Genomic DNA, 18,295 nt, shown 5'->3' with positions numbered 1-18,295 from the left:
TTAATTATTTTTGCTTGTTAATTAGACATATAAATAAATACACAATTAAACACCAATTATTGTTAAAACGATGGGTACAATGCTATGTCTGCGGTGGAGCACCTTTAAGAACTACAAATATAAAGGAGGTTAATCTGATGAGTAAATATCGCATGTGATTTAAAGTACTATAGTAGTAGTATAGTGTCCTGTATACTTGCCAAATATAATCATATCTGTTATTCAGATATTTAGGCAAATGATGTTCAAAATATTAATATCTAGCTTATATCAAGCATCATTCACCCCTGAAGACACAATTAGTCTCTTCTAAATCAAAGGCTAGACCAGTCCATTATGAAATTTCAGGGATAAATGAGTTAACTAAAGAAGGCACAGTTGCTCTAGGTCAAGAACAACACAGATTCATCAACATCAATGTCGTAAAAACGCTTACATTAATCGCGGTGCCGTCGGCGCTTTGGTCAAAAACACTGCTACATTCTGGTATCACCATCATCAGCAGGCGAAAATAGACGATAGACCGAAAACCCGTTGCCGCAAATCGATAGTAATTCAGTAGACATTTGCCCGAAGGGGTAAGTAAATGTAATGGTGGCTCTTAAATACAAAATAAACCTGACAAATGTGTTTACGGAACAGTGGTTCAACTTGGACACCCGTCAAAAGATTGGTCAGAACCGTCACTCTTGTAAGCGGGTGGGTGCGGTATTCCTTTTTGATTGCTGTGAATATAATAACAACAACAACTGTTGGCTGCCTTTTCTTATCTAGAAACTCACCACCACCTGATATGGTGTCAAATTCAGAAAGGACGTTCTGGCGTAGACACATTAGGCACTGGATTTCGTTTAACAAACGCTGGTGATGGGATAAGCGGACGCCAATTCTGACAGATTCGGTGTATCTTTCTATCGGCTATCAGATCAAGATAACAATTAACATCTGTAAAATGGTTGAGATAGTCCATGGTTTGTTTGAGATTGTTATCTTTCGGACGAAATCAAATCTTCTTGCTACTTGTGCTAAACAAAACTGCTTAGTCTCCAAAATTTGTAAAAGTGGTTTTAGAGAAAACGTCATGTGTTTGTTACTACAGATTGCCAGGTAAAAAGGTGTTGATGGCTGGGTTATTGTTTGTTACCACAGATTGCCAGGTAACAATGTGATGATGGCTGAGTTATTGTTTGTTACCACAGATTGCCAGGTAACAAGGTGATGATGGCTGAGTTTTTGTTTGTTACCACAGATTGCCAGGTAACAATGTGATGATGGCTGAGTTATTGTTTGTTACCACAGATTGCCAGGTAACAATGTGATGATGGCTGAGTTATTGTTTGTTACCACAGATTGCCAGGTAACAAGGTGATGATGGCTGAGTTATTGTTTGTTACCACAGATTGCCAGGTAACAAGGTGATGATGGCTGAGTTATTGTTTGTTACCACAGATTGCCAGGTAACAAGGTGATGATGGCTGAGTTATTATTGTTTGTTACCACAGATTGCCAGGTAACAATGTGATGATGGCTGAGTTATTATTGTTTGTTACCACAGATTGCCAGGTAACAATGGTGATGATGGCTGAGTTATTGTTTGTTACCACAGATTGCCAGGTAACAATGTGATGATGGCTGAGTTATTGTTTGTTACCACAGATTGCCAGGTAACAAGGTGATGATGGCTGAGTTATTGTTTGTTTGTTACCACAGATTGCCAGGTAACAAGGTGATGATGGCTGAGTTATTATTGTTTGTTACCACAGATTGCCAGGTAACAAGGTGATGATGGCTGAGTTATTGTTTGTTACCACAGATTGCCAGGTAACAAGGTGATGATGGCTGGGTTATTGTTTGTTACCACAGATTGCCAGGTAACAAGGTGATGATGGCTGAGTTATTATTGTTTGTTACCACAGATTGCCAGGTAACAAGGTGATGATGGCTGAGTTACACAGATTGCCAGGTACAGTATGCTGGTTTTTTACCACAGATTGCCAGGTAACAAGGTGATGATGGCTGAGTTATTGTTTGTTACCACAGATTGCCAGGTAACAAGGTGATGATGGCTGAGTTATTGTTTGTTACCACAGATTGCCAGGTAACAAGGTGATGATGGCTGAGTTATTGTTTGTTTGTTACCACAGATTGCCAGGTAACAGTGATGATGGCTGAGTTTATTGTTTGTTACCACAGATTGCCAGGTAACAAGGTGATGATGGCTGGGTTATTGTTTGTTACCACAGATTGCCAGGTAACAAGGTGATGATGGCTGAGTTTGTTACCACAGATTGCCAGGTAACAAGGTGATGATGGCTGAGTTATTGTTTGTTACCACAGATTGCCAGGTAACAAGGTGATGATGGCTGAGTTATTGTTTGTTACCACAGATTGCCAGGTACAAGGTGATGATGGCTGAGTTTTGTTTGTTACCACAGATTGCCAGGTAACAAGGTGATGATGGCTGGGTTATTGTTTGTTACCACAGATTGCCAGGTAACAAGGTGATGATGGCTGAGATGGCTGAGTTATTGTTTGTTACCACAGATTGCCAGGTAACAAGGTGATGATGACTGAGTTATTGTTTGTTACCACAGATTGCCAGGTAACAAGGTGATGATGGCTGAGTTATTATTGTTTGTTACCACAGATTGCCAGGTAACAAGGTGATGATGACTGAGTTATTGTTTGTTACCACAGATTGCCAGGTAACAATATGATGATGGCTGAGTTATTATTGTTTGTTACCACAGATTGCCAGGTAACAAGGTGATGATGGCTGAGTTATTATTGTTTGTTACCACAGATTGCCAGGTAACAAGGTGATGATGGCTGAGTTATTGTTTGTTACCACAGATTGCCAGGTAACAAGGTGATGATGGCTGAGTTATTGTTTGTTACCACAGATTGCCAGGTAACAAGGTGATGATGGCTGAGTTATTGTTTGTTACCACAGATTGCCGGGTAACAATGTGATGATGGCTGAGTTATTATTGTTTGTTACCACAGATTGCCAGGTAACAAGGTGATGATGGCTGAGTTATTGTTTGTTACCACAGATTGCCAGGTAACAAGGTGATGATGGCTGAGTTATTGTTTGTTACCACAGATTGCCAGGTAACAAGGTGATGATGGCTGAGTTATTGTTTGTTACCACAGATTGCCAGGTAACAAGGTGATGATGGCTGAGTTATTGTTTGTTACCACAGATTGCCAGGTAACAAGGTGATGATGACTGAGTTATTGTTTGTTACCACAGATTGCCAGGTAACAATGTGATGATGGCTGAGTTATTATTGTTTGTTACCACAGATTGCCAGGTAACAATGTGATGATGGCTGAGTTATTGTTTGTTACCACAGATTGCCAGGTAACAAGGTGATGATGGCTGAGTTATTGTTTGTTACCACAGATTGCCAGGTAACAAGGTGATGATGGCTGAGTTATTGTTTGTTACCACAGATTGCCAGGTAACAAGGTGATGATGGCTGAGTTATTGTTTGTTACCACAGATTGCCAGGTAACAAGGTGATGATGGCTGAGTTATTGTTTGTTACCACAGATTGCCAGGTAACAATGTGATGATGGCTGAGTTATTGTTTGTTACCACAGATTGCCAGGTAACAAGGTGATGATGGCTGAGTTTTTTGTTTGTTACCACAGATTGCCAGGTAACAAGGTGATGATGGCTGAGTTATTATTGTTTGTTACCACAGATTGCCAGGTAACAAGGTGATGATGACTGAGTTATTGTTTGTTACCACAGATTGCCAGGTAACAATGTGATGATGGCTGAGTTATTGTTTGTTACCACAGATTGCCAGGTAACAAGGTGATGATGGCTGAGTTATTATTGTTTGTTACCACAGATTGCCGGGTAACAATATGATGATGGCTGAGTTATTATTGTTTGTTACCACAGATTGCCAGGTAACAAGGTGATGATGGCTGAGTTTTTGTTTGTTACCACAGATTGCCAGGTAACAAGGTGATGATGGCTGAGTTATTGTTTGTTACCACAGATTGCCAGGTAACAATGTGATGATGGCTGAGTTATTGTTTGTTACCACAGATTGCCAGGTAACAAGGTGATGATGGCTGAGTTATTTTGTTTGTTACCACAGATTGCCAGGTAACAATGTGATGATGGCTGAGTTATTGTTTGTTACCACAGATTGCCAGGTAACAATGTGATGATGGCTGAGTTATTGTTTGTTACCACAGATTGCCAGGTAACAAGTGATGATGCTGATGTTTGTTATGCAGGTAACAAGTGAGAGGCTGTTATTGTTTGTTACCACAGATTGCCAGGTAACAAGGTGATGATGGCTGAGTTATTGTTTGTTACCACAGATTGCCAGGTAACAAGGTGATGATGGCTGAGTTATTATTGTTTGTTACCACAGATTGCCAGGTAACAAGGTGATGATGACTGAGTTATTGTTTGTTACCACAGATTGCCAGGTAACAATGTGATGATGACTGAGTTATTGTTTGTTACCACAGATTGCCAGGTAACAAGGTGATGATGGCTGGGTTATTGTTTGTTACCACAGATTGCCAGGTAACAAGGTGATGATGGCTGAGTTATTATTGTTTGTTACCACAGATTGCCAGGTAACAAGGTGATGATGGCTGAGTTATTGTTTGTTACCACAGATTGCCAGGTAACAAGGTGATGATGGCTGAGTTATTGTTTGTTACCACAGATTGCCAGGTAACAATGTGATGATGGCTGAGTTATTGTTTGTTACCACAGATTGCCAGGTAACAAGGTGATGATGGCTGAGTTATTGTTTGTTACCACAGATTGCCAGGTAACAAGGTGATGATGGCTGAGTTATTGTTTGTTACCACAGATTGCCAGGTAACAATGTGATGATGGCTGAGTTATTATTGTTTGTTACCACAGATTGCCAGGTAACAAGGTGATGATGGCTGAGTTATTGTTTGTTACCACAGATTGCCAGGTAACAAGGTGATGATGGCTGAGTTATTGTTTGTTACCACAGATTGCCAGGTAACAAGGTGATGATGGCTGAGTTATTGTTTGTTACCACAGATTGCCAGGTAACAAGGTGATGATGGCTGAGTTATTATTGTTTGTTACCACAGATTGCCAGGTAACAAGGTGATGATGACTGAGTTATTGTTTGTTACCACAGATTGCCAGGTAACTAGGTGATGATGGCTGAGTTATTGTTTGTTACCTTACAGATTGCCAGGTAACAAGATGTGATGATTTCTGGAGTTATTGTTTGGTTACTACCGATTGCCAGGTCACCAGTGATGGCTGAGTGATTTGATTTGTTACCACAGATTGCGCCAGATAACAAGTGTGATGATGGTGGTGATTTGTTATGTTACCAGTTTACAGATTGCAGTATACAAGGTGATGATGCCAGAGTAACAATGGTTTGTGTTATTGCCATGGTAGATTATGGTCTGAGTTATTGTTTGTTACCACAGATGCCAGGTATACAAGGTGATGATGGCTGAGTTATTGTTTGTTTACCACAGATTTGCCAGGTAACAAGGTGATGATGGCTGATAGTATGATTATTGTTTGTTACCACAGATTGCCAGGTCACAAGGTACTGAGTTTTGTTTCTGATGATGCGATTAGTACCAAGGATCTGATGGCTGAGTTATTGTTTGTTACCACAGATTGCAAGGTACCAAGGTAGATGAATGGCAAGGTGATACGCACATATTGGCCCAGTAACAAGGTGATAAGCTGTTTTTATTGTTTGTTTCCAAGATTGCAAGGTAACCAGAGGTGATGATGGCCGAGTTTTATACTTTTTTTTACCCCCGAATTAATCGATTATCTATATCAAGATATATTTAACCAATTTTATATATAATATTATTGATGTTATATCCTCAGACCTTTTTCCTTATTTTTTTTGTAACAATGGTGATGATGCTGAGTTATTGTTTGTTACCACAGGATTGCCAGGTAACAAGGTGATGATGGCTGAGTTATTATGTTTGTTACCCACAGATTGCCAGGTAACAAGGTGATGATGGCTGAGTTATTATCTATTTGTTACAACAGATTGCCAGGATAACAAGGTGATGATGCTGAGTTATTGTTTTGTTACCACAAGATTGCCAAGGTAACAATGTGATGATGGCTGAGTTATTGTTTGTTACCACAATTGCCCAGTGTATTGGCTGAGTTATGTTTGTTCACACACATTGCCAGGTAACAAGGTGGGAATGGCTGAGTTACATTAGGCTTTAGTTTTTGTTGACCACAGATTGTCCAGGTAACAATGGTGATGATGGCTGAGATATTGTTTTGTTAGGCACAGATTGCCAGGGTAACAATGTGATGTGATGAGTGTTTTTGTTTGTTACCACAGTTTGCCAAAGTAACATGTGATGATTGTTTTGTTTGTTACCAACAGATTGCAAGGTATTCAATGTGAATGAAGATGAGTTGATTGTTTGTTACGAAATCTCACGAAAAGATAATGCAACGAGTTGTAACACAGATTGAGGTAACAATGTGATGATCTGAGTTTATTGTTAGCTTAACACAGGATTGCCAGGTAACAATGATGATCGATGGACCTGAGGATATTGTTTGTTACCTACAGATTGCCCATGTACCAATGTATGATGGGCTGAAGTTATTGTTTGTTACCACAGATTGCCAGGTAACAGGTGATATGGCTGAGTATATTGTTTGTTACCACAGATTGCCAGGTGCAGGTGATGATTGGCTGGGTTTTATGGTTTGTTACCTCAGATGCCAGGGTAACAAGTGAATGATGGCTGGGTTATGTTTGTTACCAAGATTGGCCAATGTGATGAGGCCATGAGTTATTGTTTGTTTACCACAGATTGCCAGTGTTTACAAGGTGATGTGATGGCCTGAGTTATCATTGTTTGGGACAACAGATAGCCATGTAACAAGGGTGATGATGGGCTGAGTTATTATTTTTTTTTGCTACCACATTGTTGTTACCACGGATTGCCAGATAACAAGGTGATGATGGCCCTTGAGTTATTGTGTTGTACCACAGATTGCCAGGTGAACAAGGTGATGTGGCTGAGTTAATCGTCTTGTTACCACAGATTGCCATGTAACAAGGTTGCTGATGGCAGGAGTTATTGTTTGTGTACCACAGATTGCAGATGATACAAGGTGAAGATGGCTGAGTTATTGTTTGTTACCACAGATTGCAGATAACAATGTGGATGATGGCTGCTAGTTATTAGGATTGTACCACAGATCCCCAGGTAAGAGGTGTTGGGCTGTGTTATTGTTTGTTTAGCGCAAGACAGCCAGGTAACATGTGGATGATGCTGAGTCATTGTTTGTTACCCACGTTTGCCAGGTAACAAGGTGATGATGGCTGAGTTTTTATTGTCTGCTACACGCAACAACAGGTAACTAAGGTGAACATGGCTGAGAAATCCTTTGGTACGCACAGATTGCCAGGTAACAACTGATGATGACGAGTTTATTGTTTGGCACAACAGATGAACTAGGTAACAAGGTGATGATGGCCTGTGTTATTGTGTGTTAGCCACAGAATTTATAGAGTTAACAAGGTGGTGATGCTGGAGTTACTGTGTTGTTAGGATTCAGTTGCCATGTGAACAAGGTTTGATTGTCTGAGTTATTGTTTGTTACCACAGATTGCAAGAAGTCAACAAACCGATGATAACTGTGTATAGTTTGTTACCACCGTATCTAGTCTTATGGTAACATACTTTTACGAAATGTGAGTTAGTTTGTTTGTTACCACAGATTGCCAGAGTAAGAAGGTAAAAATGGCTGGAGTTTTCGTTTCTTACCACAGATTACCAGGTAACAGGTCTTGATGGCCTGAGTAAAATTGATTTGTTACCACAGATTGGCCAGAGGTAATGATGTGGCTGAGTTATTATTGTTTGTTACCGACAGATTCGCAGGTAGCAAGGGTGATGATGGCTGAGTTAGTTGTTTGTTACCATCGAGATTGCCAAGGTTACTGTGATGATGCGCTGTGTAAATTATACTTCTGGATACGGGTTTTGATTCTTCCGGATTCGGGTACATGTATTGATTCTTCCGGATACGGGTATTGATTCTTCTGGATACGGGTATTGATTCTTCCGGATACGGGTATTGATTCTTCTGGATACGGGTATTGATTCTTCTGGATACGGGTATTGATTCTTGGATACGGGTATTGATTCTTCGGATACGGGTATTGATTTTTCCGGATACGGGTATTGATTCTCGCGGATACTGATATTAAAACTCGCGGATACGGGTATTAAATCTCGCGTCTCGGGAAATAAATCTCGCGTCTCGGGTAATAAATCTCGCGGATACGGGTATTAAATCTCGCGTCTCGGGTAATAAATCTCGCGGATACGGGTATTAAATCTCGCGTCTCGGGTAATAAACCTCGAGGATACGGGTTTTAAATCTCGCGTTTCGGGTATTTATTCTCGCGGATACGGGTAAAAAATCTCGCGGATACGGATATTAAGTTTCGCGGATACGGTATTAAATCTCGCGGATACAGTATTAAATCTCGCGGATGCAGTATTAAATCTCGCGGATGCAGTATTAAATCTCGCGGATACAGTATTAAATCTCGCGGATGCAGTATAAAAACTCTCGCGGATACAGTATTAAATCTCGCGGATACAGTATTAAATCTCGCGGATGCAGTATTAAATCTCGCGGATGCAGTATTAAATCTCGCGGATACAGTATTAAATCTCGCGGATGCAGTATTAAATCTCGCGGATGCAGTATTAAATCTCGCGGATGCCGTTAACAAAAACATTTTCTTACGATACACCACTTTATATTCACGAGGTGCAAATTTTCACGTGAAAGCTCGAACGCGAATTATGTGTCGCGAATAAAGTTTTGTTTTCGTAAATATGATAAAAACACCATGGTAACGGAGGTAACTATGGATTTGCTGAGATACATGTATACTAGTCGGTATCATATTCCATCGATTCAGTCAAAGCATTTTTCTAGGCGTATTATGTAAAACTGCACGCAGGGAGCTTATTATAAAATGTTTCGGTACCACTGATCAAATGTGAGGTCATCACCCTACGTTGCTACGCCAGCAACTTTATATTACCGTAACAATGGTATCGCCGAACGTGTTGTACTATTATTATACGCTGATAATGATAATACTAGAAAGCATGGTTATTGAGTCAATGTCAGTGCAAACTGTAAATATTGTCTGATAACATTGAATCAGCCAAGAGGCGAGGCCATTATAGGAAAGTATAACTCCATTGTGTGAATATACTGAGCCAGCCAAGGGGCGAGGCCATTCTAGGAAAGTATAAACCCATTGTCTGATTATACTGAGCCAGCCAAGGGGCGAGGCCTTTCTAGGAAAGTATTACTCCATTGTCTGATTATACTGAGCCAGCCAAGGGGCGAGGCCTTTCTAAAAAAAGTATAAACCCATTGTCTGATTATACTGAGCCAGCCAAGGGGCGAGGCCATTCTAGGAAAGTATAACTCAAATGTATGATTATACTGAGCCAGCCAAGGGGCGAGGCCATTCTAGGAAAGTATAACTCTAATGTCTGATTATACTGAGCCAGCCAAGGGGCGAGGCCATTCTAGGAAAGTATAACTCTAATGTCTGATTATACTGAGCCAGCCAAGGTGCGAGGCCATTTTAGGAAAGTATAACTCCATTGTCTGATTACACTGAGCCAGCCATGGAGCGAGGCCATTCTAGGAAAGTATAACTCCAATGTCTGACTACACGGATTTTGCTAAATTGGAGATCTGGTCACTAAAAGCGGTTGTACGAGCGCCGTGGTATGAGCGCCGTGATGAGCGCCGAGATATACTGTGTAATTAGATTGAAAGGTTTTAACGAAAGCTAATGACCTAAAGTTTTCCTCCTCACTGCAAATGTACGTTTATTCTAATACTGCATGGGAAGTATTACTGATTATTTTGTGGAACAACAAATAATACATATTGATGTCGATGTTTACATTAGGCGTATGTCACTTGCAGTAATATAAATAAAGTACGAAGGCTATTTAAAGTTCACAGGGTAATTTTACTGTGCATACAGTATCACTTAAAACTGTAGAGTTATTGATGGTAAAATGTAATGAAATGTATTTACAGTCCTCTATTAAGATATAGTGTGTAGCTGAATTAATGACAAAAGAACCATAATACAGATCTGTTAGTGACCCAACATGGTTTGACATACCATAACGCTGTGTTTCAGCGTGTAGAGGGAATTCGGGAAAGTGATGTTGTCAACCACATGTGTATGAAAATCGATATACATGTAAAGATGCACGTGGAATAAAGACATACACATTGTCTTATACCAATTGTTCATTCATGTAAGAGTACATAAACGCAACGTTATTTACATGTATCTGATATCGATCAGTTACGACAGCTGCCGCCATTAATTTCAGGTCAAGGCCAATCACTTAGTGCCATCATCCTGAGACGAAGTCGTGACAGACACCCAATGTCTAATATTAATAGCTTATGCTATATATGGGGAAATTAATGCTATACAAACTGACTACAGATTCTTATAGGGTGCCATTGTTAATTTTCATTTATAATTTTACTGAAATAATAACATTTTTTCATAGCAGAAGTCATAATTGAATGCTTGTATGAATTGTGGAACAAAAACCAATATTATTCTATGTCCACAGAATACAAGGGAATCCTACTTCATATCAAACAATTATGTTTCCATTCTACTTTATCATAAAAATACAGGCTTGTGGGATTTTGACTTAATGCCCTGCTATCTGTAGACATTTATGTTAAGGAAAGTGAACATACATGTTTATTTATGAAGCGAATTGCTTAGTATCATTTTTGTTAAATGCCAATTTCCAGATTATTGAAAGCTCTACCTTAACAAACTAAAGCTGATTGGAATTTCTTATAACAGTTTTGATACATTATCATGATATTTTCTATATGACTGGGTCATTTGATATAGTTATGACAACACCTCATCAGGTCGTACAGGATACATAGGAATTGGTGTCTCAGTTACAATCCATTGCCTTAAAGAATGAAAGGTCTAGCATTAATCTTATACAGTAACATTTGAACAAGTTTCATTTCTGCGAATATGGACTATACAACTGGTACTACCTATAACAGTCCATTCCATTCCTTTTAAGGAATGATAGGTCTAGCTTTATACTGATACAGTAACATTATACTCTGATACAATAACATTTGATCAAAGGTTTATTTAAAAGAATGAGGATTGTAGAACTGCCAATATTAGTTATCTCTGATATATATACTTTTTCCCATTGCATGCCATTCCATAAAGGAATGAAAAAGGTCTAACTATGCTATTATAGGTAACATTTCATCAAGTTTTATTTCAACAAATATCATGTACAGTAGAATTGGCAGAGGAAATATTTGTTGTCTCTGACATATATACCAATCCATTTCCTTATACAGTAACATTTCAACGAGTTTCATTTGAACGAACGCTATGGATTGTAGAGCTTGTAGTGCCTATATTAGTTCTCTACGAGATATATGTATATCATATACATATGACAGAACTTCGTTAATAAACCCAAGTCTCCGTGATGCCATGTCTAAAGGCAGTGAGAGTGGTTCATTGCCGTATCGATCTCTACTTCCCCAGGCTGTGAGCATGTGGCATGCTGACCTACGGTTATATAACAGCCTGCCTCAGTGATGCCTTTTCTGACGGCTTCGCTATTTACTTGTGTCTATAAAGCAGCAGTTATTAATATGCCTTTCAGATTGTCAGGAAAGAGACAATTGCAAACCACCATTTTGGATTCTTAGACAATCCGGCTTCCGGTATTGACTATTTGTTCTGATTCGCGAGAGATTCAATCTCGCTATTTTTTCGGTAAGGCAAATTATATTCTGCGAATAAAATGAATAAATAGAAGAAGGACAAGTAAGGTGGCATGTATAGCTTATTACGGCCAGGAATCAACAAAAGTTTTAACATTTTTTCTTGCAAATTACTTTCAATGAGGATATCGCGATTTTAGTTTCTTTGAAAACTGAAACAACTATACTGTAGGTTGGTCTCCTTCCAATCTGGTTAAGGTCCCCGGAAATATATCTGGCCATAAAATAAGGTCTACCACCCGCGAGTCTTATGTTCTGACAGAACCATCGCATTGCAATATTAAAATAACATAATATTCAATGTTCTCTAAATGCACAACAACCCCAGCTATAACACACCGTGGCTCTGTAGGAAGTAAGGCAAATCTAATCGATTTATCCCTGCTTTGAAAACACACAGATATTTATTAGTCTGTTACTTGGTTAATGTTCTGTACCAGATTGTACTATTTATATCCCTTTCCCATGCTACACGTATGTAAAGGTTCTAGCGGCCAACACACATGGCTGTTAAATGGAGGTTCTTCAACAAGTGAACGCAATGCATCATGGGTATCAAACTAAACTGAAATAATTTGTAATATTGGAACAGACATGATAAAATGTAGTAACGGGTTAAGCAGAACATGTTTTTCCTATAACTTTGACTATCTTTGCATTATGGTAGTCATTTGTTTCTCGTCAATATTCAGGGAATCTAAAAAAATCTAAATCTGCCATCAAATTTTATTATCAAAATGGAGAGCCAATATTCTGTTGTTTGAATTTAGATATTATATTCAGCCTGCTATAAATGCAATATAAAAAGAAAGTGTGCTAGATATCCACCTCAAAGTCCCTAATTTTGTAGTCTTGCAGAATCAGGAAAGGATGGAGATGACTAAAGACTATAACCTATAATCAACTTGAATGGGGTTAATCACATCAGTGTTCCATTACAAAAACGTGCATTGTCACTAGGCAGACAAAGAAAAACACAACGGTGTATATTTGTGCAGATCTAAACTGATTTTCTGATAGAGGATCCTATCCATCATATTAATACTGGTAGAAGTGAAATCGAGCTTTAACAATACAACAATCCACATCACACCTCTATAGTTAATGTTACACATCTGCAAGGATTGTGTCTTGATTCAAAACGGTCTGAATATAAATAATGTTGTAAATCACGAAGAAATATGACGAAATCGATATGAAGATGGTCAGTAACGATTAGGAAACTTTGATTTAAAAAAAACCATATATATTGGGAATATAGCCTCCATTCATGTAAGAACATGTACATAGTGGGTCCCACTTTTTAGACGATTCAAATTTAGATGACATTGTAACGTCGTTGCCGAGAACACCACGTGATTACTTCACGTCTTTCCGATGTCACACGAGAACAGATCATGGCTTTACCGACTACCGCTCGGCAACAATCGTAACTTCTATGGCACCGAATTGAAAATGAATGGATGTGTACCACCGTCGAGATTCAAATACTGCTGTATCAAAGCTTCTTAATAAATCATAAATGGCCTTGTTACAGCTTAATTTGAACAACCTCTATTAAGTACTTTAATATCAGGGGTAGATTTTAACTTTTTGTAGTTAGTTATAAGCTGACGTTTATATTACAGCGATAAATCTTTAAAACATATCTACCCGTGTGACGTCACATAGTCGCAAGGAGGACAACTGAGGATTGTATGTATCCTTTAAACTGTAGGATTATGGATATTTAAGAAATTTTCTTTTACCAAGAAGCTACGCCATCCAGGAAGCTCGGAACACGGCGCAATATATTATGTTCAAATCGATATACTAACGTACGGCCTAGAACTAGAGTAGTTGAGACTCAAGGGTTTGTGTTCTGACAACATATTTCACATGCTTTGATATGTACATTGTACGAAGTTGTAGGAAACAAATCTATGTAGGATATTCTATTACAACTGCAAGACTCGCATACGCTGTGAAGCATACATGTATATGTATATCTATATAAGACATCGAAGCCAGCCAGAGTGACATGCGTCATCTTAATGTTTTATTCAACAAACATGAAATGTTCAATACATAGCACGGAAACATTGCCGATTTTTAAACACTATTTCTAAAAATCCTTGAAAACCATGGACTTTTCGCGAGGGAAGTACTGATGACGTATCATGTTTGTTATTTTGTCTTTAGTCTAAACTTTAAATACCCTTTGGCCAGGACTGAGATCAACATACTTATCTTCCTGTAATCATATTACCCTAGACATCGTCCTCATTAATGAAATAAGAGGAAGCCGTCTCGGGCAAAGTCAGGGAGCCAAGTGGACAGCTATTAAGCCATTTGGATAAGGTAGTCCTTACAGGATAATGACAGCACTGCCCCAGTTACAATTCTCCTGACAGAATAGTGATAGTACTGCCCAAGTTAAAATCCTTACAGGATAATCCGGACATGTTTTCTGAAACACCCTATATATGTTTGTGGTAACTATTAATTCAATATGCATCCTACTATATGTGTTTTGTCCTCACACCCAATTTTAACATATGTCGTTTATTTACAGTGGGCGATCCGCCATTAGAGGACGATTTTAGTACAACGACAGTGCTGACGCCTAGTGAGCCAAGCGTACAAGTCTAGCGTAAGTATCTACATCCGGTGTCAAAAATACATGCATATGCTAGTGCAATGACATGAAAAATAGCTACATAATGTATATCTATAATGTGTAAGGCCTATCACTAGTATGCACGCATAACTAAATCTATTGTACAGACACATGACAGACGTCTACTTCTGTATGAAGGTTAAGAACATACAATTTACACTATTTCACATGAAACATATTTGTACGCCATTTGAGATGAAAATTTAACAAATAATTTTATGAATGCTCCACATAAAACTCTACACAGATATGTGAATTGAAAATGGTTATCTTATAAAGATGATTACGTCTTATATAAGATGACGGTTTATTAAAACTAAACCATGTTATATATAGAATAACATGAAAGTTATCAAATCAATACATACAAAATAATGGAATGGTCATGACATCATAATGAATAATAAATGATAAACCCAATGGAACAGTCGGTAAATTGTACGTTTAGCGTTTACGCAATTTACCTCGTGATCCATTGGGTTTATCATCTCATAAACTAAACAAAGTAAGAGGTTAATCCTTTATTAACATCATGAAACTAAACCCGATCAGGACTATTTTACCTCATATGATTAAAGGTCGATTCATGACTATTATAGTATTTAACAATATAGAACTGAATCTCGATTCAGTTCAGTATCTGCATACAACTTTGATTGCCCTTTTCTTGTCTTTCAGACATGACTATCCCCATGTCACGCTATGTGTAGACCCCGTGCTACAAATATTCATCCGCGCACGAGCACGCCCTTGGCGTCATGTGACTAGGACGGTGCCTGGATGCATCCTCCGTTTAATATGAATGCCTTCCTGAAGAATTATGGAGTATTCATATCGATAAACCTTGTGTGTACGTGCTCCTTACACAAGATTATACGACGTAAAATGCAACGGTGACGTATACAAACCGTGGTTTAGACATTTGATTGGTACTTAAATTCCATTTATATTTGATCTAATTCCGTTTTTATTTATTTTCATTTCATTATTGTTTATGGTATATGTGAAGAAGGTTGTAATTGATGATATGATAATTGTGATATGTAGCTTTGTATTATTATTGTTTTGTTTAATTTTTTAGACATTAATATGTCTAAATTTATTTTGATTTGTACCTAGTGTGTGCCAGTTTGTGTAATGCCTAACGTTTATCGCTGTCAACGGGCTAAGGTTTCAATTCTATTGGTAGATTACATACTGTATGAGAAAAAGAAAACTTCAGATTTTGGTTTATAAAAAGTATATACCATACGGTTTTTTTTTCATAGTAAGCTGATATTCAAATGACGAGTATATATTACATTCATTTTGAGTTTGGGTATGGAAACCGATTTACATTATTTTTTAACATTTTACTGATGTTACAAGGGAGATAACTCGGACAATATAAATGGAACAGAGAATACAAAACAAACTTAAATGTGTAAAAAAACAGTTTTCGTAAAAGTATCAAAATTTGTTTACTAGATCCTGATGTTGGATGTAGAGTTATAAACACGCATGAGCAATAAAAAGATATTTAGATTATTATGGAAAGATATGTTATAGTAAGATTATCCCGATAATTGCGACAGATAATGAAATAACCGGTGGATGTTATTGGTTACTGAGTTATTGGGTACATTGAAACATTTAAGAAAATATGGTTATTGTCATCTTTTGATTGAAACAGAGTCTTGGAAATAAAATTTCATAAACTGTTTCTTTACCTTTTAATTGAATACAACAAGATATATTCACTAACTGAACGTCAATAACATTTTTTTATAGTTTTTAACCACACTCGTTTTTTTAATTGTGTGTATAATTTATTGTTAATATTTGGAATACAGCATGATGAATACTGACTATATTAACTACATTCCATTTCCATTCCTTAAAATCGTCCTGATGCAGCTTTATTCCTACTCTATAGGAACGTATGAGTGAAATGACTGTATTTCTCTCCTTCCCTAAAATATCTGGGTCATATTACTATCGATATCGTATTGAATTACCTTCTGTTATTTTCTTAGTTCATTTCTAATAATTATAAATGAGGTAAAGAGAGTTTATAGTATGGGGTATAACAAACTAACCATTTACTTTACAATTTTAAGAACATAAGTTGCCCCAGTCGCCACGAATCAAAGTGCATTAACAGTGAAAATTTACGAAATTTCATTACATTTTTATTTGTTCATTTCCAACGATATCCGTCTCTGTTGTGACTTAAATAATACACAATTATGTATTTAGCCTATCGTGAACCAACTCACTTTCATTCCGGCGGATAGAAATCGTGGTATTACTATGTAATACTGGTACATCAGAACCAGATGGTTTTAAATCGCAAAATCAAAATCAAACATAACGGTTGGATATGGAAACTCTAAATCAAGTCGACGTGAACCATAACGGTTGGGTATGGAAACTCTAAATCAAGTCGACGTGAACCATAACGGTTGGGTATGGAAACTCTAAATCAAGTCGACGTGAACCATAACGGTTGGGTATGGAAACTCTAAATCAAGTCGACGTGAACCATAACGGTTGGGTATGGAAACTCTAAATCAAGTCGACGTGAACCATAACGGTTGGGTATGGAAACTCTAAATCAAGTCGACGTGAACCATAACGGTTGGGTATGGAAACTCTAAATCAAGTCGACGTGAACCATAACGGTTGGGTATGGAAACTCTAAATCAAGTCGACGTGAACCATAACGGTTGGGTATGGAAACTCTAAATCAAGTCGACGTGAACCATAACGGTTGGGTATGGAAACTCAAATCAAGTCGACTGAACCATAACGGTTGGGTATGGAAACTCAATCAAGTCGAAATCAAGTCGACGAACCATAACGGTTGGGTATGGAAACTCAATCAAGTCGACGTGAACACTCATGGAAACTCAAAAAGTCGACGTGAACCATAACGGTTGGGTATGGAAACTCAAAATCAAGTCGACGTGAACCATAACGGTTGGGTATGGAAACTCTAAATCAAGTCGACGTGAACCATAACGGTTGGGTATGGAAACTCTAAATCAAGTCGACGTGAACCATAACGGTTGAGTATGGAAACTCTAAATCAAGTCGGCCCGAAAATGAATTGGTTCCCATGGATAGTTCCCAAGTAAATATGAACTCGTACTATGTTATATGCAATTATAAAAATGACATGTAACCTACCTTTTATGCATGTTTTGTTAATCTATGTATCGTGGTTGCCTCATTTCAATGTATATATGTTAGCACACTTGTGTTAGATTAACAGCGATGACTGTCTCTGTTGATTAATGAAATGTTGGGTGTACGGATGGCGATGATTTTGTATGAAAGCCAGTTGAAGGTATGTATGTAATGTTATTAGCATGCGTGCCAGTGTAACTTACAATCTTTCTCGATAGTCCGCGGGTTGCTATATACCTACCCTAATATCCACTCCTGGTCTATCTCATAGCAACGTAACGTTGACGACAGGTCAGGAGAACGAATCTGACCAATCACAGGCCAGTAGAAACTATCTTTGAAGATTACAAAGATCGTCGCCCAGTTTCAAAGCCACAAAGTCAGCTACAACATACCTTTACTCGAGTCCATTGATGTACATCAATGCATCGAATTACCTTTGTTACATACAGAAATTCAGTTTTGCTATGAAATAATCCAGGATTAGCAATGTTATATATTAATCACTGGAATATCAACGACGGATTGTAATTTATCACTTGGCTTAGTCAATTTTCTCT

At 38.0% G+C, this 18,295-nt stretch overlaps 1 protein-coding gene across 1 annotated transcript in view; it reads left to right on the top strand.

The window, feature by feature from the left end:
- The window catches only part of LOC138309138 (uncharacterized), a 75,086-nt gene extending 57,755 nt beyond the window's left edge, over nucleotides 1-17,331 (top strand). Inside the window, exons 3-4 of the mRNA XM_069250287.1 lie at nucleotides 14,460-14,537; nucleotides 15,243-17,331. Coding sequence (XP_069106388.1) covers nucleotides 14,460-14,536 — 77 coding nt within the window. The 3' untranslated portion in view covers nucleotide 14,537; nucleotides 15,243-17,331. The remainder of the gene's footprint in view (nucleotides 1-14,459; nucleotides 14,538-15,242) is intronic.
- Nucleotides 17,332-18,295: the final 964 nt, after the last annotated feature.

Source organism: Argopecten irradians, chromosome 15, assembly GCF_041381155.1.
Source record: "Argopecten irradians isolate NY chromosome 15, Ai_NY, whole genome shotgun sequence".
Classification (NCBI taxonomy): Eukaryota; Metazoa; Mollusca; class Bivalvia; order Pectinida; family Pectinidae; genus Argopecten; species Argopecten irradians.
This window is presented reverse-complemented; position numbering and strand designations above follow the sequence as displayed.